Source organism: Thalassophryne amazonica, chromosome 12 (genome assembly GCF_902500255.1).
Source record: "Thalassophryne amazonica chromosome 12, fThaAma1.1, whole genome shotgun sequence".
Taxonomy (NCBI): Eukaryota; Metazoa; Chordata; class Actinopteri; order Batrachoidiformes; family Batrachoididae; genus Thalassophryne; species Thalassophryne amazonica.
The window spans coordinates 18,668,346-18,689,761 of NC_047114.1; the positions used below are offsets into that span (position 1 = coordinate 18,668,346).

At 42.6% G+C, this 21,416-nt stretch overlaps 1 protein-coding gene across 1 annotated transcript in view; it reads left to right on the plus strand.

The window, feature by feature from the left end:
• LOC117522403 (cadherin-12-like) overlaps nt 1-21,206 on the plus strand; it is a 137,533-nt gene extending 116,327 nt beyond the window's left edge. The window contains 2 exon segments of the mRNA XM_034183796.1: nt 17,701-17,952; nt 20,923-21,206. Of these exon segments, the coding sequence (XP_034039687.1) occupies nt 17,701-17,952; nt 20,923-21,206 (536 nt within the window).
• Nucleotides 21,207-21,416: the final 210 nt, after the last annotated feature.

The following is a 21,416-nucleotide window of genomic DNA, read 5'->3' on the forward strand; positions in this document are numbered from 1 at the left end:
GTAAGGAGGGTTTAAATCTTGAGCTGCGTTCACATTACTAGCTGAAGTGACTGGAATGTGACCTATTTGTTTGTGTGCCTGCATGTGATGCAGTGTACACTTTAACAAATTACAACATACGGTAGTGTTCAGAATAATAGTAGTGCTATGTGACTAAAAAGATTAATCCAGGTTTTGAGTATATTTCTTATTGTTACATGGGAAACATGTCCTGTCCTGTGCACCAACAGCAATTCTTGTATATTCGTCCGTGAATTGTTCTGTGAATTATTTCTGTAATTTATGTCTGTAGCATGGCCCAAGCAGAGGGTCACCCCTTTGAGTCTGGTCTGCTTGAGGTTTCTTCCTCAGAGGGAGTTTTTCCTTACCACTGTTGCTGTGGGGGTTGGTAAGGTTAGACCTTACCTGTGTGAAGTGCCTTGAGGCAACTCTGTTGTGATTTGGTGCTATATAAAGGAAATAAATTGAAATTGAATTGAAGTGAATTGAAACAAGGTACCAGTTGATTCAGTAGATTCTCACAAATCCAACAAGACCAAGCATTCATGATATGCACACTCTTAAGGCTATGAAATTGGGCTATTAGTAAAAAAAAAAAGTAGAAAAGGTGGTGTTCACAATAATAGTAGCATCTGCTGTTGACACTACAAACTCAAAACTATTATGTTCAAACTGCTTTTTTAGCAATCCTGTGAATCACTAAACTAGTATTTAGTTGTATAACCACAGTTTTTCAGGATTTCTTCACACCTGTGAGGCATTAATTTTGTTGGTTTGGAACCATGATTTTGCTTGGTTACTAGTATGCTTGGGGTCATTGTCTTGTTGAAACACCCATTTCAAGGGACGGGAAGGGTGACATGAAATGGACGCAAAAAATTAAACGTTTAATTTTTCCAACATTTTTAAACGTTTAATTTTTTCACGGATTTTCGGCGTAGAGCACTGGATGCATAAAAGGAAGTAGTTTCCCGCAAGTTGAGGCAACGTTACTGTTGTGTGGGCCGCCAGAAGAGGAGGTACTGCTGGCCCACCACCAGGGTGCCCTGCCTGAAGTGCGAGCTTCAGGCATGAGAGGGCACTGCCGCCTCACAGGAACAGCCGAGGTGACAGCTGTCACTCATCAACTATGACAGCTGTCACCGATTATCTGCACTTCACCCCAGATAAAAGCAGGATGACACCTCCACCACAGTCGCGAGATATCGTTCTTCTAAGGAGGTAATATTCTCAGCCATAAACTAAACTGTATCTTAGTCTGAACCTTTTGCAGCCGCTTTCCTGTGGAGCCTTGTCCGCTGATTGGTGGTTTGTGAGAGTGCCGACGTCTTCGCCTCTCACTCTTTCCAGATAAGTGCTGAAACAGGAGCTGCACGAGTGTGTGATTTGAGGTGGAGGTGGAATTCCACCGTTGTTGTTACTGGGTGTATACACACCCACACTTGACTGTCTTTGCTCTTCGCCAGCAGTACCAGATCCGACACGCGGAGACGGTGGCCACCTGGGGACTCGGGACCTGGCGGCTCCAGTATCCTTCGGGTTTGGTGGCGGAGGAAATCGTGTGGGTTCCGGTTCTTCTTTAGACGGACGTCTCCTATCGTCGAGCCTGCCCACACGACACCTTTATCCATTGACTTTGTATCATTCTATAATCTGCTGTGTATGGTTGTGGCATTCACAACAGTAAAGTGTTCAAATTTGACTCCTTCTATTGTCCGTTCATTTGCGCCCCCTGTTGTGGGTCCGTGTCACTACACTTTCACAACAGTTACAGTATTTAAGATGACTGTATGCCACACCCGATGCCAATTTATGATTCTTGCTGTGCTCCATTGTTACCAACCTATAAATCTATAGGATTGTTGTCAAACTTTTTATACCATAACACAATGCAGTAATTACACCACTCAAAGAGCACATGTGAGCAATTAAAAGAAAAAAATGCTCATTACAGCCTGGCTGCAGCTCCTCAGCGCTCACCTCTTCAAGTTTTCCTCACGATGGTGTTAAATAATGTCCATTAACTCCTGCTCACAGACCGATCGTCAGCATGTCCACATCCAGTATAACTCATCAAGGAGGACATCTCCACATCCACTCATGTTTCTATGAAGGCTCTCAGTTGTCCCGGTGGTTTCCAAGTAGAGAAGCTTGAATCTTCTACTGGACTGGGTTGCTTGACGCAAGGACATTTTGCTTCTAATCACAGAAGGTTCCTCAGCTAAATTTCTTGCTCTGGTAGTCTGACAATCATAGACGTTTCGCGCGCATGTGTTCGAGATCACGCGCTGCAGCTCCGCAGTCACATGAAGAATGATAAACTAACAGAAATCAGAGTGCACACCTGCAGCTCTGTGGAAGAAGAAATATAAACTAGAAGACAAATCTGAGCGCACAGGAAAAACGATGAACCAGAAGGGAAATCAGATCAGAGAAATCAGTAATAAAGTCCACTAACTCCTGAAAATAACATATTCTGACTTTTCCAATGAATCAACTCCATCTGTGTGTCCAGGCAGTCTGCTCTCCAGTCCTGCTCTCCCCCTGCTGCATACAACTGAAGCAGACATTCCTGCGTATTAGATACACAGCATATGCAACTCAAAGCAGGCCCAGTGTGAAAGAGGCTAAGACCCCCATCACACATAGCAAAAAATGAGCAGGAATCCAGCAGAATCAGCTGGAATGAGAAAAATACCCGAATCTCGAAGAGCAGTCAGGAGGGAGAGACAGTTGGACAGCTGCGTATGACTTCCAGACAACCACGTGGAATGTGGCAGACTGAGACGTGCACACCCGCACGACCGAGCCCAAACGTTGCGGACAACAGTACAGAGACACAGACTGCTGTCAGACAGCACCAGAATCATAAATAAAGACTGCCAGACGGATGCACCGAGTGCTGTCACTCACTCACTCACCCACCTGATTCCCTCGTCCACTTGCTCCCTCGCGCACACTGTCCTCTGAGCAGGACATTCCGCTGGCAAGATGGACATGCATGTCCCACACATGACAGACTGTCAGCACTGTGCTCATGGACACAGCACAGCAGTGGTGATGTGATGAGCACACGGAGTACATGGAGAAGCTGTGCACCACGCCGCGGGATGGCGCCTGTCATGGGATATATTTATGCTGTGGTGGACAAGGCATTTGTGAACGGATGTTGTCAGCACATGGCACAGCTGGGGTGAGAGTAACTTCACCACAGGTTGCAGCGCCTGGCCGGTGTCCGCCCTGCGCTGCAACATGTACATACCTGGGGCTGTACTGGAGGTGAGTTCACATTTTATGGTGTTATGGGCTGGCAAAACAGTTCCACCGTCACTCCCTGACAGTCATTCGTCATTCAATGATAAACATGTCATAATATATATATTACAGGGGGTGACATCCGTTCAGGCTGCTTTGCAGGCAACTGCACAGAGCCTCTAACGCGCACATGATGCATTGGCAGATGGGCTTTCAGTTGATTGCACAATGTTCATGTCAACTTCATATGATGGATACGTGCCACATACATGTTGCATACTGACCTTTTCTTTGCACTCCCTGAACAGGATCCAGTGGAGGTGCATGTACTTGGCACAAGCATGATATGCTGGGAGGATTTGTCGTGTCCTGTCCATTTCAGGGTTCCCCCGACCATGATCAGATTGTTCTGAATGCTGTTATGACGGCGTGCAAATATGTAGGATTGCAGTGGGATTGTGCCCACACTGCACATTGACTGCCATTGGATGGATGTGCAAAACACATGTGCAAAACATTCGAGGCAGCCATGCGAATGGGTCCGCCCGTGTCGACTGCTCTGAGACTGCTGTCTGACATTTTCAGACCGCACCTCGACACTTCGGATGTGGGCCCTTTTGTCATTCTGGATGCCATTCAGCATCATTTGTGCTATGTGTGATGGGGATCTAAGATTGGTCCATATAGTCAAACAAGATGATGCTTTTGGTACTACGTCATACATTATCAATATGACTGACAGCTGGCAACAGACATACAACCCACTAGCCCATACCACTAGCCCAGCTTTTTTGAAATGTGTTGTAGGCATCCATTCAACATGAGCAAATATTTGCACAAAAAACAAGAAAGTTTATCAGTTCGAACATTAAATATCTCTCTTTGTGGTGTATTCAATTGAATATAGGTTGAAGAGGATTTGCAAATCATGGTATTCTGTTTTTGTCTACATTTTACTCTACTGGTGGTTGGCTCTCACTGCGGTATTGTATCACTTCCTGTTCCGGAGCACAGCGGTGTTTTGCTGTATCTGTTAGCTGTTAATCTGTGCAGTTAGATTGATCTAGTTACCTAGATAACGATTTGTTTCACAATGTAATCTTCACGTGCCTTAACTAAAGCACTCCCTCTGCTGAATCACCTCTAAATTATTTACACATTATTCACTTTGTGTGTTTTTAGGAATCCGCTAGCTTAGCGCAGCTACTAGCTCTTAGCCGGTTTAGCATGGCGGCTTCTCCTGTCTCTCCTGCACTTTTCTGCTCTGGGTGTGAAATGTTTAGTTATTCCTCGGCCTCCTTTAGCAGTAATGGTACTGGTAATAAGTGTAGCTTATTCGTAGCTTTGGAGGCCAGGCTGGGCGAATTGGAGACTCGGCTCCGCACAGTGGAAAATTCTACAGCTAGCCAGGCCCCTGTAGTCGGTGCGGACCAAGGTAGCTTAGCTGCCTTTAGTTCCCTCTGGTAGATCCCGAGCAGCCGGGAAAGCAGGCCGACTGGGTGACTGTGAGGAGGAAGCGTAGTTCTAAACAGAAGCCCCGTGTACACCGCCAACACCGTTCACATTCTAACCGTTTTTCCCCACGCGACGACACACCCCCGAGGATCAAACTCTGGTTATTGGTGACTCTGTTTTGAGAAATGTGAAGTTAGCGACACCAGCAACCATAGTCAATTGTCTTCCGGGGCCAGAGCAGGCGACATTGAAGGAAATTTGAAACTGCTGGCTAAGGCTAAGCGTAAATTGGTAAGACTGTAATTCACGTCGGCAGTAATGACACCCGGTTACGCCAATCGGAGGTCCACTAAAATTAACATTGAATCGTGTGTAACTTTGCAAAAACAATGTCGGACTCTGTAGTTTTCTCTGGGCCCCTCCCCAATCGGACCGGGAGTGACATGTTTAGCCGCATGTTCTCCTTGAATTGCTGGCTGTCTAAGTGGTGTCCAAAAAATGAGGTGGGCTTCATAGATAATTGGCAAAGCTTCTGGGGAAAACCTGGTCTGTTAGGAGAGACGGCATCCATCCCACTTTGGATGGAGCAGCTCTCATTTCTAGAAATCTGGCCAATTTTCTTAAATCCTCCAAACCGTGACTATCCAGGGTTGGGACCAGGAAGCAGAGTTGTAGTCTTACACACCTCTCTGCAGCTTCTCTCCCCCTGCCAACCCCTCATTACCCCATCCCTGTAGAGACGGTGCCTGCTCCCAGACCACCAATAACCAGCAAAAATCTATTAAGCATAAAAATTCAAAAAGAAAAAATATATAGCACCTTCAACTGCACCACAGACTAAAACAGTTAAATGTGGTCTATTAAACATTAGGTCTCTCTCTTCTAAGTCCCTGTTAGTAAATGATATAATAATTGATCACATATTGATTTATTCTGCCTTACAGAAACCTGGTTACAGCAGGATGAATATGTTAGTTTAAATGAGTCAACACCCCCGAGTCACACTAACTGCCAGAATGCTCGTAGCACAGGCCGAGGTGGAGGATTAGCAGCAATCTTCCATTCCAGCTTATTAATTAATCAAAACCTTAATTCATTTGAAAGTTTGACTCTTAGTCTTGTCCATCCAAATTGGAAGTCCCAAAAACCAGTTTTATTTGTTATTGTCTATCGTCCACCTGGTCGTTACTGTGAGTTTCTCTGTGAATTTTCAGACCTTTTGTCTGACTTAGTGCTTAGCTCAGATAAGATAATTATAGTGGGCGATTTTAACATCCACACAGATGCTGAGAATGACAGCCTCAACACTGCATTTAATCTATTATTAGACTCAATTGGCTTTGCTCAAAATGTAAATGAGTCCGCCCACCACTTAATCATATCTTAGATCTTGTTCTGACTTATGGTATGGAAATTGAAGACTTAACAGTATTCCCTGAAAACTCCCTTCTGTCTGATCATTTTTTAATAACATTTACATTTACTCTGATGGACTACTCAGCAGTGGGGAATAAGTTTCATTACACTAGAAGTCTTTCAGAAAGCGCTGTAACTAGGTTTAAGGATATGATTCCTTCTTTATGTTCTCTAATGCCATATACCAACACAGTGCAGAGTAGCTACCTAAACTCTGTAAGTGAGATAGAGTATCTCGTCAATAGTTTTACATCCTCATTGAAGACAACTTTGGATGCTGTAGCTCCTCTGAAAAAGAGAGCTTTAAATCAGAAGTGACTGACTCCGTGGTAAGCTCAAGGAAGCCCTACCATTATTTAATGCTTCGATCTTAAATATGATCAATCTATCTTTATTAGTTGGCTATGTACCACAGGCTTTTAAGGTGGCAGTAATTAAACCATTACTTAAAAAGCCATCACTTGACCCAGCTATCTTAGCTAATTATAGGCCAATCTCTAACCTTCCTTTCTCTCAAAAATTCTTGAAAGGGTAGTTGTAAAACAGCTTACTGATCATCTGCAGAGGAATGGTCTATTTGAAGAGTTTCAGTCAGGTTTTAGAATTCATCATAGTACAGAAACAGCATTAGGGAAGGTTACAAATGATCTTCTTATGGCCTCAGACAGTGGACTCATCTCTGTGCTTGTTCTGTTAGACCTCAGTGCTGCTTTTGATACTGTTGACCATAAAATTTTATTACAGAGATTAGAGCATGCCATAGGTATTAAAGGCACTGCGCTGCGGTGGTTTGAATCATATTTATCTAATAGATTACAATTTGTTCATGTAAATGGGGAATCTTCTTCACAGACTAAGGTTAATTATGGAGTTCCACAAGGTTCTGTGCTAGGACCAATTTTATTCACTTTATACATGCTTCCCTTAGGCAGTATTATTAGACGGCATTGCTTAAATTTTCATTGTTACACAGATGATACCCAGCTTTATCTATCCATGAAGCCAGAGGACACACACCAATTAGCTAACTGCAGGATTGTCTTACAGACATAAAGACATGGATGACCTCTAATTTCCTGCTTTAAACTCAGATAAAACTGAAGTTATTGTACTTGCCCCACAATCTTAGAAACATGGTGTCTAACCAGATCCTTACTCTGGATGGCATTACCCTGACCTCTAGTAATACTGTGAGAAATCTTGGCGTCATTTTTGATCAGGATATGTCATCAAAGCGCATATTAAACAAATATGTAGGACTGCTTTTTACATTTACGCAGTATCTCTAAAATTAGAAAGGTCTTGTCTCAGAGTGATGCTGAAAAACTAATTCATGCATTTATTTCCTCTAGGCTGGACTATTGTAATTCATTATTATCAGGTTGTCCTAAAAGTTCCCTGAAAAGCCTTCAGTTAATTCAAATGCTGCAGCTAGAGTACTGACGGGGACTAGAAGGAGAGAGCATATCTCACCCATATTGGCCTCTCTTCATTGGCTTCCTGTTAATTCTACATAGAATTTAAAATTCTTCTTCTTACTTATAAGGTTTGAATAATCAGGTCCCATCTTATCTTAGGGACCTCATAGTACCATATCACCCCAATAGAGCGCTTCGCTCTCAGACTGCAGGCTTACTTGTAGTTCCTAGGGTTTGTAAGAGTAGAATGGGAGGCAGAGCCTTCAGCTTTCAGGCTCCTCTCCTCTGGAACCAGCTCCCAATTCAGATCAGGGAGACAGACACCCTCTCTACTTTTAAGATTAGGCTTAAAACTTTCCTTTTGCTAAAGCTTATAGTTAGGGCTGGATCAGGTGACCCTGAACCATCCCTTAGTTATGCTGCTATAGACTTAGACTGCTGGGGGATTCCCATGATGCACTGAGTGTTTCTTTCTCTTTTTGCTCTGTATGCACCACTCTGCATTTAATCATTAGTGATTGATCTCTGCTCCCCTCCACAGCATGTCTTTTTCCTGGTTCTCTCCCTCAGCTCCAACCAGTCCCAGCAGAAGACTGCCCCTCCCTGAGCCTGGTTCTGCTGGAGGTTTCTTCCTGTTAAAAGGGAGTTTTTCCTTCCCACTGTCGCCAAGTGCTTGCTCACAGGGGGTCGTTTTGACCATTGGGGTTTTTACGTAATTATTGTATGGCCTTGCCTTACAATATAAAGCGCCTTGGGGCAACTGTTTGTTGTGATTTGGCGCTATATAAATAAAATTGATTGATTGATTGATTGATTTTACACAACATCCCAACTTCATTGGAATTAGGGTTGTAAATAAAGTACAAATAACATAAAGTAAAATAAACAAAGACAGAAATGGGAGGGGACCACAGTGCTTCCTCTGACATGCCCCCCCCCACCCCCACTTGCTCATTCATGTGAGCTTATCGGTGATGTGATGTCTGTATTGACATGATCAGACACACTACGGTGTTATGGCGTTTGTCAGGGGACCGTGGTTGACATGTCATTTGAAATCAAACAGGGTGGGAGCTGATCATGGCCCACGGCCAGTGAATGCTTTCCTCGGCTGATTGTGCTGCTCCAGCTGACCGCTGGGAGCACATATTGTCACATTGCTCCAACCACCCGTGTGCAGGGCACGGAGATGTATGTGTGTGTGCAAATGATGGTGACATGCGGAAAAATAAAAACAAAAGACGTCACCTTTGCATTGCCCACAGCCACATCTCAGCCCGCATGGTGATGTCCATGCACCCAGAATGGGACATATGAAATTATCCGTGTGAACTTTGTGATCAGCACGGAGGGTCCATGCGGACTCTCAGCAGCTGTGAACTTTGAATCGCCAGTTCATTTTTTTTTTCACCCTTTTTTGGCCTGTTTCTGCTTCTTTTGACCAACTTTGTGTTACGTGTGAAGGCACCATGATCTGCGTTCGATCATGGCAGTCTCAGTCGGTGATGAGGAAGATTGTGTCTTGATCAACTCCTGGATGGGATGGTGGACACATCGATGACTGAACAGGCCCAGTCTTGACATGCACTGTTTCTGAGAGACAAATCTCCTGCATTAACAGTCTATTAACTATGATGAATTTATTCAAATTTGTCCCTATATCATCACCAAGACGTGAAATCAGAAATTATGGGGTTGACACACAAACAAGAATGTGTGGGATTCATCAAATATAATTTTGTAGATTTGTTCATTATTTTTGTGTATGTACATGTCCCTTGAATAGAATGAGGTTTTTCATCATTTTGATGTCTGTGATTTATCAGACAAGAGACCGATCGAGAATTGTGATATTGACTTATTTTTTCCTGGGGAAATAGGGCACCTTGGTCAATAACTTAATATACACAATATTAACTGAACAAGCACGTGATGTTCGTGTGTGTGTGTGTGTGTGTGTGTGTGTGTGTGTGTGTGTGTGTGTGTGTGTGTGTGTGTGTGTGTGTGTGTGTGTGTGTGTGTGTGAGAGAGAGAGAGAGAATGGGTGAATGTGATGCATTACTGTAAAGCTCTTTGAACATCTGATTCAGATGGAAAAGTGTTTTTCAGACAACCCAACTCTGTCCGCCAAAGTGTCATTGAGTGTTAACATTCTAGATGTGAACGAGTTTGCCCCTGAGCTTGTGGTTCCATCAGATACCTTCGTCTGTGAAAACTCCAGAGTTGGCCAGGTAAACAGGACTGTGAGGGTCTGGATGATTAGACCCTAATGCCAATATCAGACAAATACCACAGTCTTTATTGACTAAATCAGGAACAGGTCGAAAAATGAGACACAGGTGATCAGTCCGATATTAGTGACGTTGTCCACTGGGGGGCAAAAGGACAGGAAACACACTATCAAAATAAAACATTAGAGGGAGACAGAATCCATGAAAGTACACCCACCCAAGAACAGTGCCTGATGCCCAATACAAGAACCAGAGACCCCGAGGGAGAACAAAATGAGAAACAGAAGAAGTAAGGCAGAAGGGGGCCATAACGCGGGCAGAAACATCAGACCACAGACAAGGAGGACAGAGGGGGCCAGACGGTGAGAAAACACAAAGGTAACCAAAAGACCAGAAGACGGCAACACAAAGCTTGCCAAAACACACAAACGGACCAGGTAAAGAGAATGCAGAAAACAAAAGATCAGGGGCATATCTGTGTAGCCAACAGTGGACTACAAGACCGTCAGGTGGGCAGCTATAGGGATGACAATCAGCTGACAAAAAAAAGAAATGGCACTGGAGACAATGAAATACAGGGTGAACATGGGGGGTGGCATATGGTCAACAGAGACCTGACATAAGTAAAAGAGAATACAAGTGAGATTGGGCAGGAAAAATGTCAAGGGAAACACCAGGTAAACAACAGTGGACAGACAGGAAGCCATGAAGAGACCTATACAGGGGTCAAGGGCATACCTGAACTTGGGGGGGGGGAACTCGGATGACCAAGGACTAACAGAAAAGGAAAGACTGACAAACAAAATAAAAGAAACACACAAATAAACAAGTACTCAAGAAGCAGGTGACAGAGAAAAAAAGTGAAAGAATCACAGCAAGAACCAAGGGAACAGGAATGACTGCTAAACTGGGGACAAAATTAACTTGACAAGAAAAGAGCTGATGAGTTATTTTGTGACCAATCAAAGCATAACAAACAGAAGCAAAAGTGACATACATACCATGAGTAGTTCTGTTGACATAGACGCTGGAACAACCCGTGATTGACCTGTCAATTCTTGGTCACCTTGTGCTTTGGGGGCTCCAGGAATGCAGGAGCAGTCTCGGGGGGGGGGGGGGGCTCTTGGACTGCAGGTACAAACTCTGAGGATTCCAGTACCACTGAAACAGTCTGTAAGCATTCTTGTGCCACTGGAATAGACTTTGGGTATTTTGTCACCACATGAATGGACTCTGGGGCTTCTGTTGCCACAGCTGCATGAATGGAATCTGGGCTTTTGGCACTACAGGAATGGATTCTACAGCCTTTGACACCACAGGAATGGACTCTGGGGATTCTGCTGCACCAGGTGTTATGTGTCGACGCGGGTTGAGGAGCGGACCTGCGTCAGACGGAACCCAGCGCTAAAAATAACCAGAAAGCGGTTCCAATAACAAAAACAATTTATTTATTTCACCCGCTGGTGCACAACAAAGTGTAAAAACCAAAATAGCGTCCTTCTGGTGGAGTGAAGGCTGGCACGCTCTCCAGCGCCCAAAAGGATCGAAGCCCGGCACTCCTGGACCCACTACCACCGCCAAATACCCCCCAGGTGGACACGACAAACCGACTCTCTGCGAAGCATAGAAGAGGTGAGGTAAGTCAGCAGTTACAACTAATATCCTTCAAAAGACACACACTATCAGCAACACATTCAGGTCTGTATTTTAAGCTTTATGCAAATGAGCAGCTTCTCACAACAGGTGGAGGATCACTTGTCCGCACGCCACAGCAGTGAGAAGCAAGCTGCACAATTCTCATCACAATTCAAGTATACTGCGTAACAAAATACCAAGTTACTATCAACAATTAGTCAAACACTTAATCACCTCTGATGTGTGCTGACAGCATGTGTCCCTCACCGTTCCTGCTTCACGGGCTCGATGTGTCAAACCCAGGCGCGGTCCTCAGCGTCTCACAAACGAACATCACAAGGTCGAGTTCCCGGCAATTCTGCTTGAATCACACATGTCTTAAATGCAGAACGCCATCCAATTATCTGCTTCAGCTGAAAGTCTTTAAGGCTGCACGTGAGCACCATTCACAGGTGCTGCACATGATGTTGATGAGGGTGAAGAACTCTTCAGCCAGCACCTTCTCCACAGACAAATCAGTTTTCATGCCACCTGGAGAGCAAAGAAAAGAAAAGAACACCAAAATGTCCACACACCCCAACACACAACACCAGGTGCATTAATGGACTCTGGGGATTCTGTTTCCACATCTGTAGGAATGGACTCTGGGGCTTTTGGCACTACAGGAATGGATTCTAAGGCTTTTGACACCACAGGAATGGACTCTGGGGCTTTTGGTACCACTGGAACAGACTCTGGGGGCTTTCGGCACCTCTCTAACAGCTTCTGGGGAGTTTAGCAACTCTGTAACAGCCTCTGGGGAATTTGGCACCTCTGTAACAACCTCTGGGGAGTTTAGCACCTCTCTAACAGCCTCTGGGGAGTTTGGCAGCTCTCTAACAGCCTCTGGAGAGTTTAGCAACTCTGTAACAGCTTCTGAGGAGTTTGGCACCTCTGTAACAACTTCTGGGACGTTTGTACCTGTGCAACAACCTCTGGGGAGTTTAGCACCTCTCTAACAGCCTCTGGAGAGTTTAGCAACTCTGTAACAGCTTCTAAGGAGTTTGGCACCTCTGTAACAACCTCTGGGAAGTTTGTACCTGTGCAACAACCTCTGGGGAGTTTAGCACCTCTCTAACAGCCTCTGGGGCATTTCGCACCTCTGTAACAACCTCTGGGGAGTTTAGCACCTCTGGAACGGCCTTTGTGAGCTCAGGTACCACAGAAACCATGTCTGAGGCTCAAGTGCCACAGGAACCGACTTTGGGAGCTCAGGTGCCACAGGAACTGACTTTGGGGGCTCTGCTGCCACAGGAATTGACTGTGGCAGTTCTCTCATAGACTGTGCCTGTTCTGGCACCAGCAGAGAGGAATGTGGTGGCTCTGGCACCACTGGAGATGACTATGTGGCTTCTGGTGCTGCTAGAGCAGACTGAGGGACTTCAGGCACTACAGGAGTGGACTCAGATGGTTCAGGCACAACTCATATCACCTTTGGGAACTCAGATATCACTGCTACAGCCTCTGACTAAACACGTGCCATGGGTGCAGGATTGGGCGCCCCTGGAGAGGACAGTGAAGATGGTGCCATCCCTGACGAGGGTTGTGGGGATTGCAGCTAATGCCCACCTGGAGCTAATTTGTAGACTGCAGCATCCTCCACAGGAAGAGCCTTGCATTGGGGCTTTTACTGTCACCAGTAAAATCCAAATTCTCCTTTTTGCTGGAGACAATTTAGGATTTTATCTGACACAGTTGAAATTACAGACCCCATAATATAAAACCAAGACACCATGACACATTGGGAAGCTCAGTTTCGGAGCAACAACACTGCTACAGTACATAAACTAGTGTATTAGAACAGAATAAAATGCTTTGGTTGTCACTGCAATAAAATACAACACTGGAGAGGTGCTCCAGAAACACATCCGTTCCATAAAAATCCATCTCACACACCATTTCATTGCAAACACACAAACCATAATAAATACATCTAATACTTGATTCATTGCACCCATTTGCACATCACTCCTGCAAACACATGCGTACCATAAAACATAAAAACACAACACACACACACACACACAAATTCACTGTAGTAAGTCAATAAATAGTGTGAAATAACACAGATAAAATGATGTGCATCAAGATAATCTACTTAATCAGAAAGTTTAGCTTCATTTAATACTGTAATGGCTTTTGGAAAGAAGCTGTTCCTGAATCCTTTGGTCCTTGTCTTCAGACACCTGCAACATTTCCCTGAGAGCAAAAGGTCAAACAGTGAGTGACCAGGGTGTGAACAGTCCTGTGTGATTTTTATGGCTTTAGAGAGCAATCTAAAGTTGGCAATTTCCTCTAGAGAGGGAAGAGAGCAGCCAATGATCTTTTGTGCTGTGTTCACTCTCTATATTGCTTTTTTGTTTGCTTAAAAAGTCATAGAAACACAGGAGACCTACAACTGTGACTGAAATTGACTCAAAGATATGATGTAAAATGAAAATCAACAGCACTTGACAGACGTAGAAACCACAAGCTACCACAGGGGTACTCTGTGAAGATGGTGTGTGTGTGTGTGTGTGTGTGTGTGTGTGTGTGTGTGTGTGTGTGTGTGTGTGTCCTGCAATAATGGAGAAGATGCAACATGTGTTTTTGCTGCAATAACATCAACATATAGCCTCAACACTTATGATCTGAAAAGACATTATATACAGTATATACGCAGAGCTGTGGTTCACACACACATACACACACACACAGACAATTCTGAATCTCATTTTATTTCGTATCAGACGTGCAGTAAGTTACAGACTCAGAATACAAGACCTCTAAGATTATAGGCAACAGGTTGGTTCTCATGTCCCACAGCAGCCCATACTCAAGGTTCTTGAAATGGAGCAATACTTCCACCTGGTGGACAACAACCTTCAGTGGGTGATCTGCCAACCACCGTACTACTCAATACTAAACATTTTTTTTATTTTAATTTGTACATGTACTGTGTACATGCATGCACTCAAAAATAAAATAGGCAAAAAATAATAATAACAATAATAATAAATGAATATGAAAAAGTACAAATAGTGGTTATTCGGCCCAACGTCTTACAGCAACTCTCATGATGCCATTAGTGTTGACAACAGGGAGAATGTTTTCAATACTTTTTCATTGCAGCACTTCAGGGGATCTGAAACAGCTTTTGAAAATGTCAGTATTAACGATTCCAGATAACGTGTTGGTGCCTCCTGTTTTTTTGTTTGTTTGTTTGTTTGTTTGTTTGTTTTGCCATTTGCTTTTTGTTTACATCTGTGTGTCTTTTGTTTCTTGTCGAGATCAGGTGATCCAGACAGTCAGTGCTGTGGACAAGGACCTGCCTCCTCTCGGTCAAAGGATATTCTTCAACTTTCCAAAAGAGCTTCGGAACAGAAATTTCACCATTCGAGATTTTGTAAGTAAGAAAGGGGATGTGAGCATGATTGAGAGAGTAAATGTAATTTTTTGACTTTTACTGTATTTCAGGGCAGTAACATGATTGCTGCTGTACAAATTAGTGTTCTTCCTGACACCAAAACCTCAGCATATGAACTTGGCATCGATGTTGAGAACTCCAATTTATAAAGACTAAATGTACACATCATAACAAGCTGGCTTCAGCAGACAGATTTGTGCTTTTGAGATGTAGGAATGTCATCCAGAACCCGTAGTGGTTTAGTTGTGGGGTGGATGTGGCAAGATGCGGTGCTAGGACATGCTGCCTGACTTGACCTCACCAACAACTTAAAAAAAGAAACTTAATATAACCAGGTTAGTCCCATTGAGATAGAGATCTCTTTTGCAAGGGAGACCTGGACAATTGTAAAGTTTCCAATTCACCTAACGTGCTTGTCTTTAAATGTGTGAGGAAACCGGAGCACCAGGAGGAAACTCATGCAAACACCACACAGAAGGGCCACAGGTGGGAATCGATCCTATGGCCTTCTTGCTGTGAGGCAACAGTGCTAACCACTAATTACAGACCCTGCAGTGGGTCTGTAATCAACCGCTTCTGCAACGGCTCCGCTTTGAACCTTGAAACAATGAAGCAGTGCTCTGACCCGCTGCTTCATTGGTTCATTGCTTCGCTGCTTTTCAGAAGTGGAAAGTCTGCTTCTTAACCCATCTCAAAGCCATTTAAAAATGTCCATCATGAGTCACTTTTGTGTGGATTAATGTTACTAAGTGGGACTCTTGTCTTGTTACAGGTAAGACACTAGAATCTTCCTCCATTCCATTGGCACAGCCCAAACACTGCGCCGCTCTCTGCTGAGACAGAGTCTGGTCGGAATCAATAACTTCAAAGCGAATCACTGTTTAAATAAAATGCCACCTCTTTCCAAACGTCATAACACAGAAAACAGACTAAAATGTTTTTTTTTCCTCCCAAAATGAGACGCCCTGCATTCTTTATGAATTACATTGATGCTGACGTGCAGCACAGTGGGCTGCAAGAGCTCAGCTCAGTGTTAGATTTGTGCCATTAATATTTGAGAGGAAATGCTTTTGAGAAAAACTACAGATTTTATTTATTTTTATTTATGTCCAGAGATCAAGGATCCAGTGACCAGTTTCATATTCATTTACTTTAAGACTCAATAAAATGTTGTTGACATAGAAAACCTGTAAAGCCTACTTTTAGTTCACAGAAAATTCACAGGAGGTATTGATAAGGAATCGGATCGATAAGCGGCATCAATAATGGCATCGATATCAATAAAATCTTATCAATACCCATCCCTTATTACTTATGTTAAAAAGTGTTAGTTCTGCCAAAGATGTCTAAAAACAGAGAGATGGTTAAATGTTTTTAAAAAAATGATGTTTAAAATATGACAAAATATAAAAATAAAAGAATAGAAAGTTTTTTAAAAACATGTTTAAAATGTTTACATATGCTAACCATTTGTAAGTGTGATTTATAAGTGTAACCCTGTGATAATACAGGCTGTGTGGCTGCTAGGTCAATTTATTGAGTTTGTTCTGCATTTCCCTTTTTCACTTGGGGTCACCACAGCAGATCTGCATCTTGATTTGGCTCAGGTTTTACGCCAGATGCCCGTCCTGACACAGCTCCACATTATATGGAAAAAATGAGCAGGGTGGTCTTCAAGCATGAAACATCTGCTCTGAAAACAAGTGCACTCACTAATATTCATGCAAAAGCTCAGAAATGCTTTGTCAAACTTATTTTCAATGCTTGCACTTGTGTAGTTACTGTACTGTGTGATTTTTGTATCTGAAATTTGGCTACATTACGATAACATGCTTAAATTCCCTGAATATGTTATTTTTGGAAAGTATCTGAAAAGCTCTAGGTCCTCCATCCCTTATCACTTCCTCTACCCCAATTAGAAACAATTCCCTCCCTCACCCCACCACCCCATCCCTCAAATACACCTGTTTGAACTCTCTGCTCATGGCCATTTGTCTCAGTTTTATTTCCTAAGTGTTACATATAAAACTTTGCAAGCAACAACATTAGAGAAATCATCTCAGCTCTTCCCATGCGCACACTGATGATAATTAGAAGCTGTTGTTTTACATTATATGGCATGCATAAGGTACTTCAGTTGTATAGGAGTTTGACTACCAATACATGGCCTGGGTTTGATTCCAAGTGCACCCAGCTGTAAATTGGTACTGGCCATGCCTGGGGGAAGTAACCTCCAATGGGCCGACGTCCCATCTAGGAGGAGTTGTAGACTCTTATCCTCTTCACCTAACCATATCCGCTGGTAGGTACTGGTACCAGCAGGCCTCAATGCCTAACTAGGGCTGTTCCAATCCAATACATTTCCAACAGACAGACTGTGTTGTGTTAATTCCAAACAGGAATAAACAGGGCAACTGGAACTGGGACTTTTCCAACACAAATGAAAAAAAAGAATTAGAATGAATTGCCTCAATAACCATATAAAATGATCTTGATTTTACATATAGATGTTTTAAAAATAATGTTTTTGAATGAATAGCGACAACATATGAAAATATGAAAAACTAAGTAATTCACCCCTTTATTCTCATTCACTTTGACAGTCAGCTGGCTTTAGTACCAGTTAGATCCAAGAAGGAGGTTGTGACTGAAAACGTAACAGGAACAAGTCGTTGGTTGCACATTCACAACTTCACAACAGCTACAACCACTGAAGACCCGTGACCACTCTGTAGGGTTGCTGATGGTCTTCACATGGTATTTGTGCTTTGTCTAATTATATTGCCAGCAAGGCACTTCATAGGTTTATCTGGGATTATTTTCTATGTACCAATGTTGTTTTCAGACAACACAGCTGGCATCGTGACATGAACCGCAAGCTTCCAGCGGCAGCTGCAGGATGCGTTCATTCTTCCTGTTGTGGTTGAAGACAGCGGTTATCCGGCCCAAAGTAGCACAGCGACTCTCACAATTCGAGTGTGTTCCTGTGAAAGCAGAAGCTCACTGCTCACGTGCTCCACTGAAGGCTTCCTTCTCCATTTAGGTCTCAGCAGCAGAACTTTGATGGGTATTCTGCTGTGTGTTGGTATTTCAATGGGTAAGATTTGTTTTTTGTTTTTAACTGGAATTACTAAATTGCTGCACTGATTATTCCTTGGCAGCTTTGCACACTAGAACAGGTGTCTGTTAGGTAGGAATTGCACTACCAGTACACAGATGATGGTATGATTCCAGATGTGTGCTTCAGGTTACCTTCACTGCTCAACATTGACTTCAAATGGCTCATATCTATGGCTTCCCATATCTATGGCTGCCCATATCCTTCACCTTGAGATTCTTGCTGAGATTAACCTTGATCTGGTCCTTCTCCTCTGGAGTCATAGTGGTGGTGATGATGATGATGATGATCATGATGGCAGTGACTGTTACATTGCTTGCATCAGGAGATCGTTTCATGAATATGCATCGGTCTGCTCAAATCTACTTGATGCTCAGTGATTTCACCGAAGCCTTGATTTCACCAATGTGGAGACTGATTTAATCCTCAGGGGTCCTTGAACTCACTTGTGCATCCGCATCACTTTTTTTATATTTCTGGAGCCATATGGGGTAATTTTGCAGAATTTTACAGTAATGCGCTCCTTCCCAGGTTCCATATAGCCGTCTGGCTGCTCCATGTGGATCCTCTCCAGGGGCCTCATGTGCAAAGCGTGCGTACACACAAAAACGTGGCGTACTTTAATATTCTGATGTATGAAAAGTGAAATGACAGCAAAAACGTGCAGTGTGTCGTGCAAAAACCCTGACTGGCGTACGTACATTTCTACAGCTATTGTTCCTCTGCCGACACACAGAGGTGATGCTGGGAACCATCAATAGTGTGAAAACAAGACGTCATCAGAGTGATGTGCACACGAGAGACACACTTATGAACAATTAAGACACCCACGTGTTTGCAATTATATGGATAGATATAAAAGCATGCATACAAGGATGCATTTTCCTTATAAAAGCATGAGGAAAACTGCACAAAAATGGCTGCATTAGCGTAGTTAGAAGACCTTGCAAATGGTGCAATCTGACATGAGCATGTATTCAAATGTGAGGATTTGCTTGCAAATGACTATGTAACACAATTTTTGTTCCTGGCTTCTAGGTGTTATATTTCAACTGCTTATGTCTAACGTCTATGGAAAAATGACTACATTCAGCACAAACTTTGATTTTATTTATTTTTTTTTTTTTACGTTCTAGAAAGTTTAGAAATTTCTAGATAATTCTGGAAACTTCTAGAAAATTCTGGTCAGTTCTAGCAGTTAAAGAATATTCTAGAAGACTACTCAGTAGTAGTGAAGGCAAATCGAGAATATTCTTAAAAACAGACAAATTTCAAAATATCATTGTCCTGATCACAGAAGCAAAGTTTCTGTGGAATAACAGCTATTTTCTATTTATTTAAAGCATAGCAGGTTAGGAAAACACACTGTGTACCCAGGAACAAAACAAAAATAAAAATTTGTTACATAGTGAATTGGCCTATAAGCCAATTTCAATTACCAAGGCCAGTGTTACTGGAATTGTGTTCAGAACTGTAACCAGCTCAGTGCACAATATGGTGAGAAGCTAGGGGTTGTCTGTACCCACGCAGGTACTGACCACGCTGGGCTTCCTGGTAACAAGGGCATTCCAGCAGGAGCTGGCAGATCAGTCAGGAGTGGGCCAGTCAACCTTGCACCATTAGATGGCAGTGTTCTATACAGTTTGACAGGGGGTGATGAGCAAGCTTCCTCTGAGGAAGAAACCTCAAGCAGACCAGACAGAAACCTCAAGCAGATACTCACATGCCACGGAGTGTTTCTCAACTGTACTCAAAAGTTTTGGAAGACTTTGTATTTCACACATTTTATTTTGTTTATGTCATTTCAAATACAAATAAATAAAAATACATCTAAAGTTATCTTCCTTAAAGTCAAACTGAAAGCAAATGTCTACAACTTGATATAAATTAATTAAAAATATAAAATCCAGCTTCCTGATGAAGTGGTGTAGAGGAGGATTTTCTTAAGAAGACCTGAAAGTTCAGCTACAATTTGACAGAAAGTACATTTGAGATGAAAGCCTAGATTTGATGTTTGGTGAAAGAAACTTTTGTATTTCTTCATAACTGAAGTAAATAAAGTCCAAGACATATTCAATAACTTGGAAATGTTCATGTTTCCATCCCCTGACTTGTCTAAAGAAAACTGGAAATAAAACTGATTATTATTTACAGGTTTAGAGATTTGCTTTCAGTTTGAGTTTGAGGAAGATAATTTTAGAATTTTTTATTCTATTTTTTTTTTTTTGTATTTCTTGTTTTTAAAATGGCATAAACAAAATAAAATGTATGTGGTATTATTAATATTTTGTTTAAGAATGTTTAAGTTTCACTGTTTCTGCACTTTGTGGAAAATCATAGTCATATTGTATGTCATATTGATATTACAATATTGACATATGATAATTTGGCCATATTGTACAGCCCTACTGTCAACTAGCTGAAAACTTTGAATATTAATTTACATCTACATTTAAAAAAAATGCTTAAAGTGGTGGGCTGTAATGAGGGGCAAAAAAACAAAAATGCTTAAAAAGGCGGGGGGGGGGGGGGGCACAGAAACTGAAAGGGAAAAAAAAAGAAAAAATTAGCCATGCTCATGCTCCCTTGAAGCATTTACTCAAAAAAACTTTGAAGGACCTAAATGACATGGTGAGACGCTGAAGTGCTTCGCTCGTTCATGTCCACGACATATACATATTATGAATCCCTTATTTAAATGCTAAGGAGTAAAATTACAGTACTAGCAAAAAAAAAAAAAAAAAAAAAAATCTGTTTTTGTGACTTAAATCTTAAAAAACCCAGTGGTGCTATACCTTTAACTTTTGACCCCTGTACAAACTGTAATTTACCTTTGTCATTTTTGCTGTCTTTAAACCACAGCATTCAACCATAATTAATACTAGCTATATTTTTACGGAATCAGACTAATAATGTGGTGTACTTTTCTCTATTCTTTGTGTCTGCCAGCTGGAGCTGTGTTCTACATGGGCCACAAATGCCAAAAAGGCAAGGAGATTCTGATATCATCAAAGGAGGATATCCAAGATAATGTTGTTCACTACAATGACGAAGGTGGCGGTGAGGCACCTTGCGCAACACACACCTTGCGCAACACACACTCACAATTTACCAACAGCCACAACAGCACCGAGAAGAAGGAGAAACGTGGTTATGGCGACGGAGTGCTACTACTGCATTTCGGCAACTACCATTTGTCTTGTTATTCCCCCGTTACATTGGAGGCGGAATGAACCTGTATCCCATCCGAATGAAAATTCTGCCCACATTCGGGAAGTGTCAAAGTGCAGTCGCCAACGTCGGACAGCATTCTGAGCACAGAGTCGGGCACACTCGTGCGACATGTTTTGCTCATGTTCAAAACAATTGTGGTGCAGTCAAAGTGGAAAAATAATGGAATAGCAGTCGATGTACAGTCTGACCACAGTCTGACTGCATTCTAA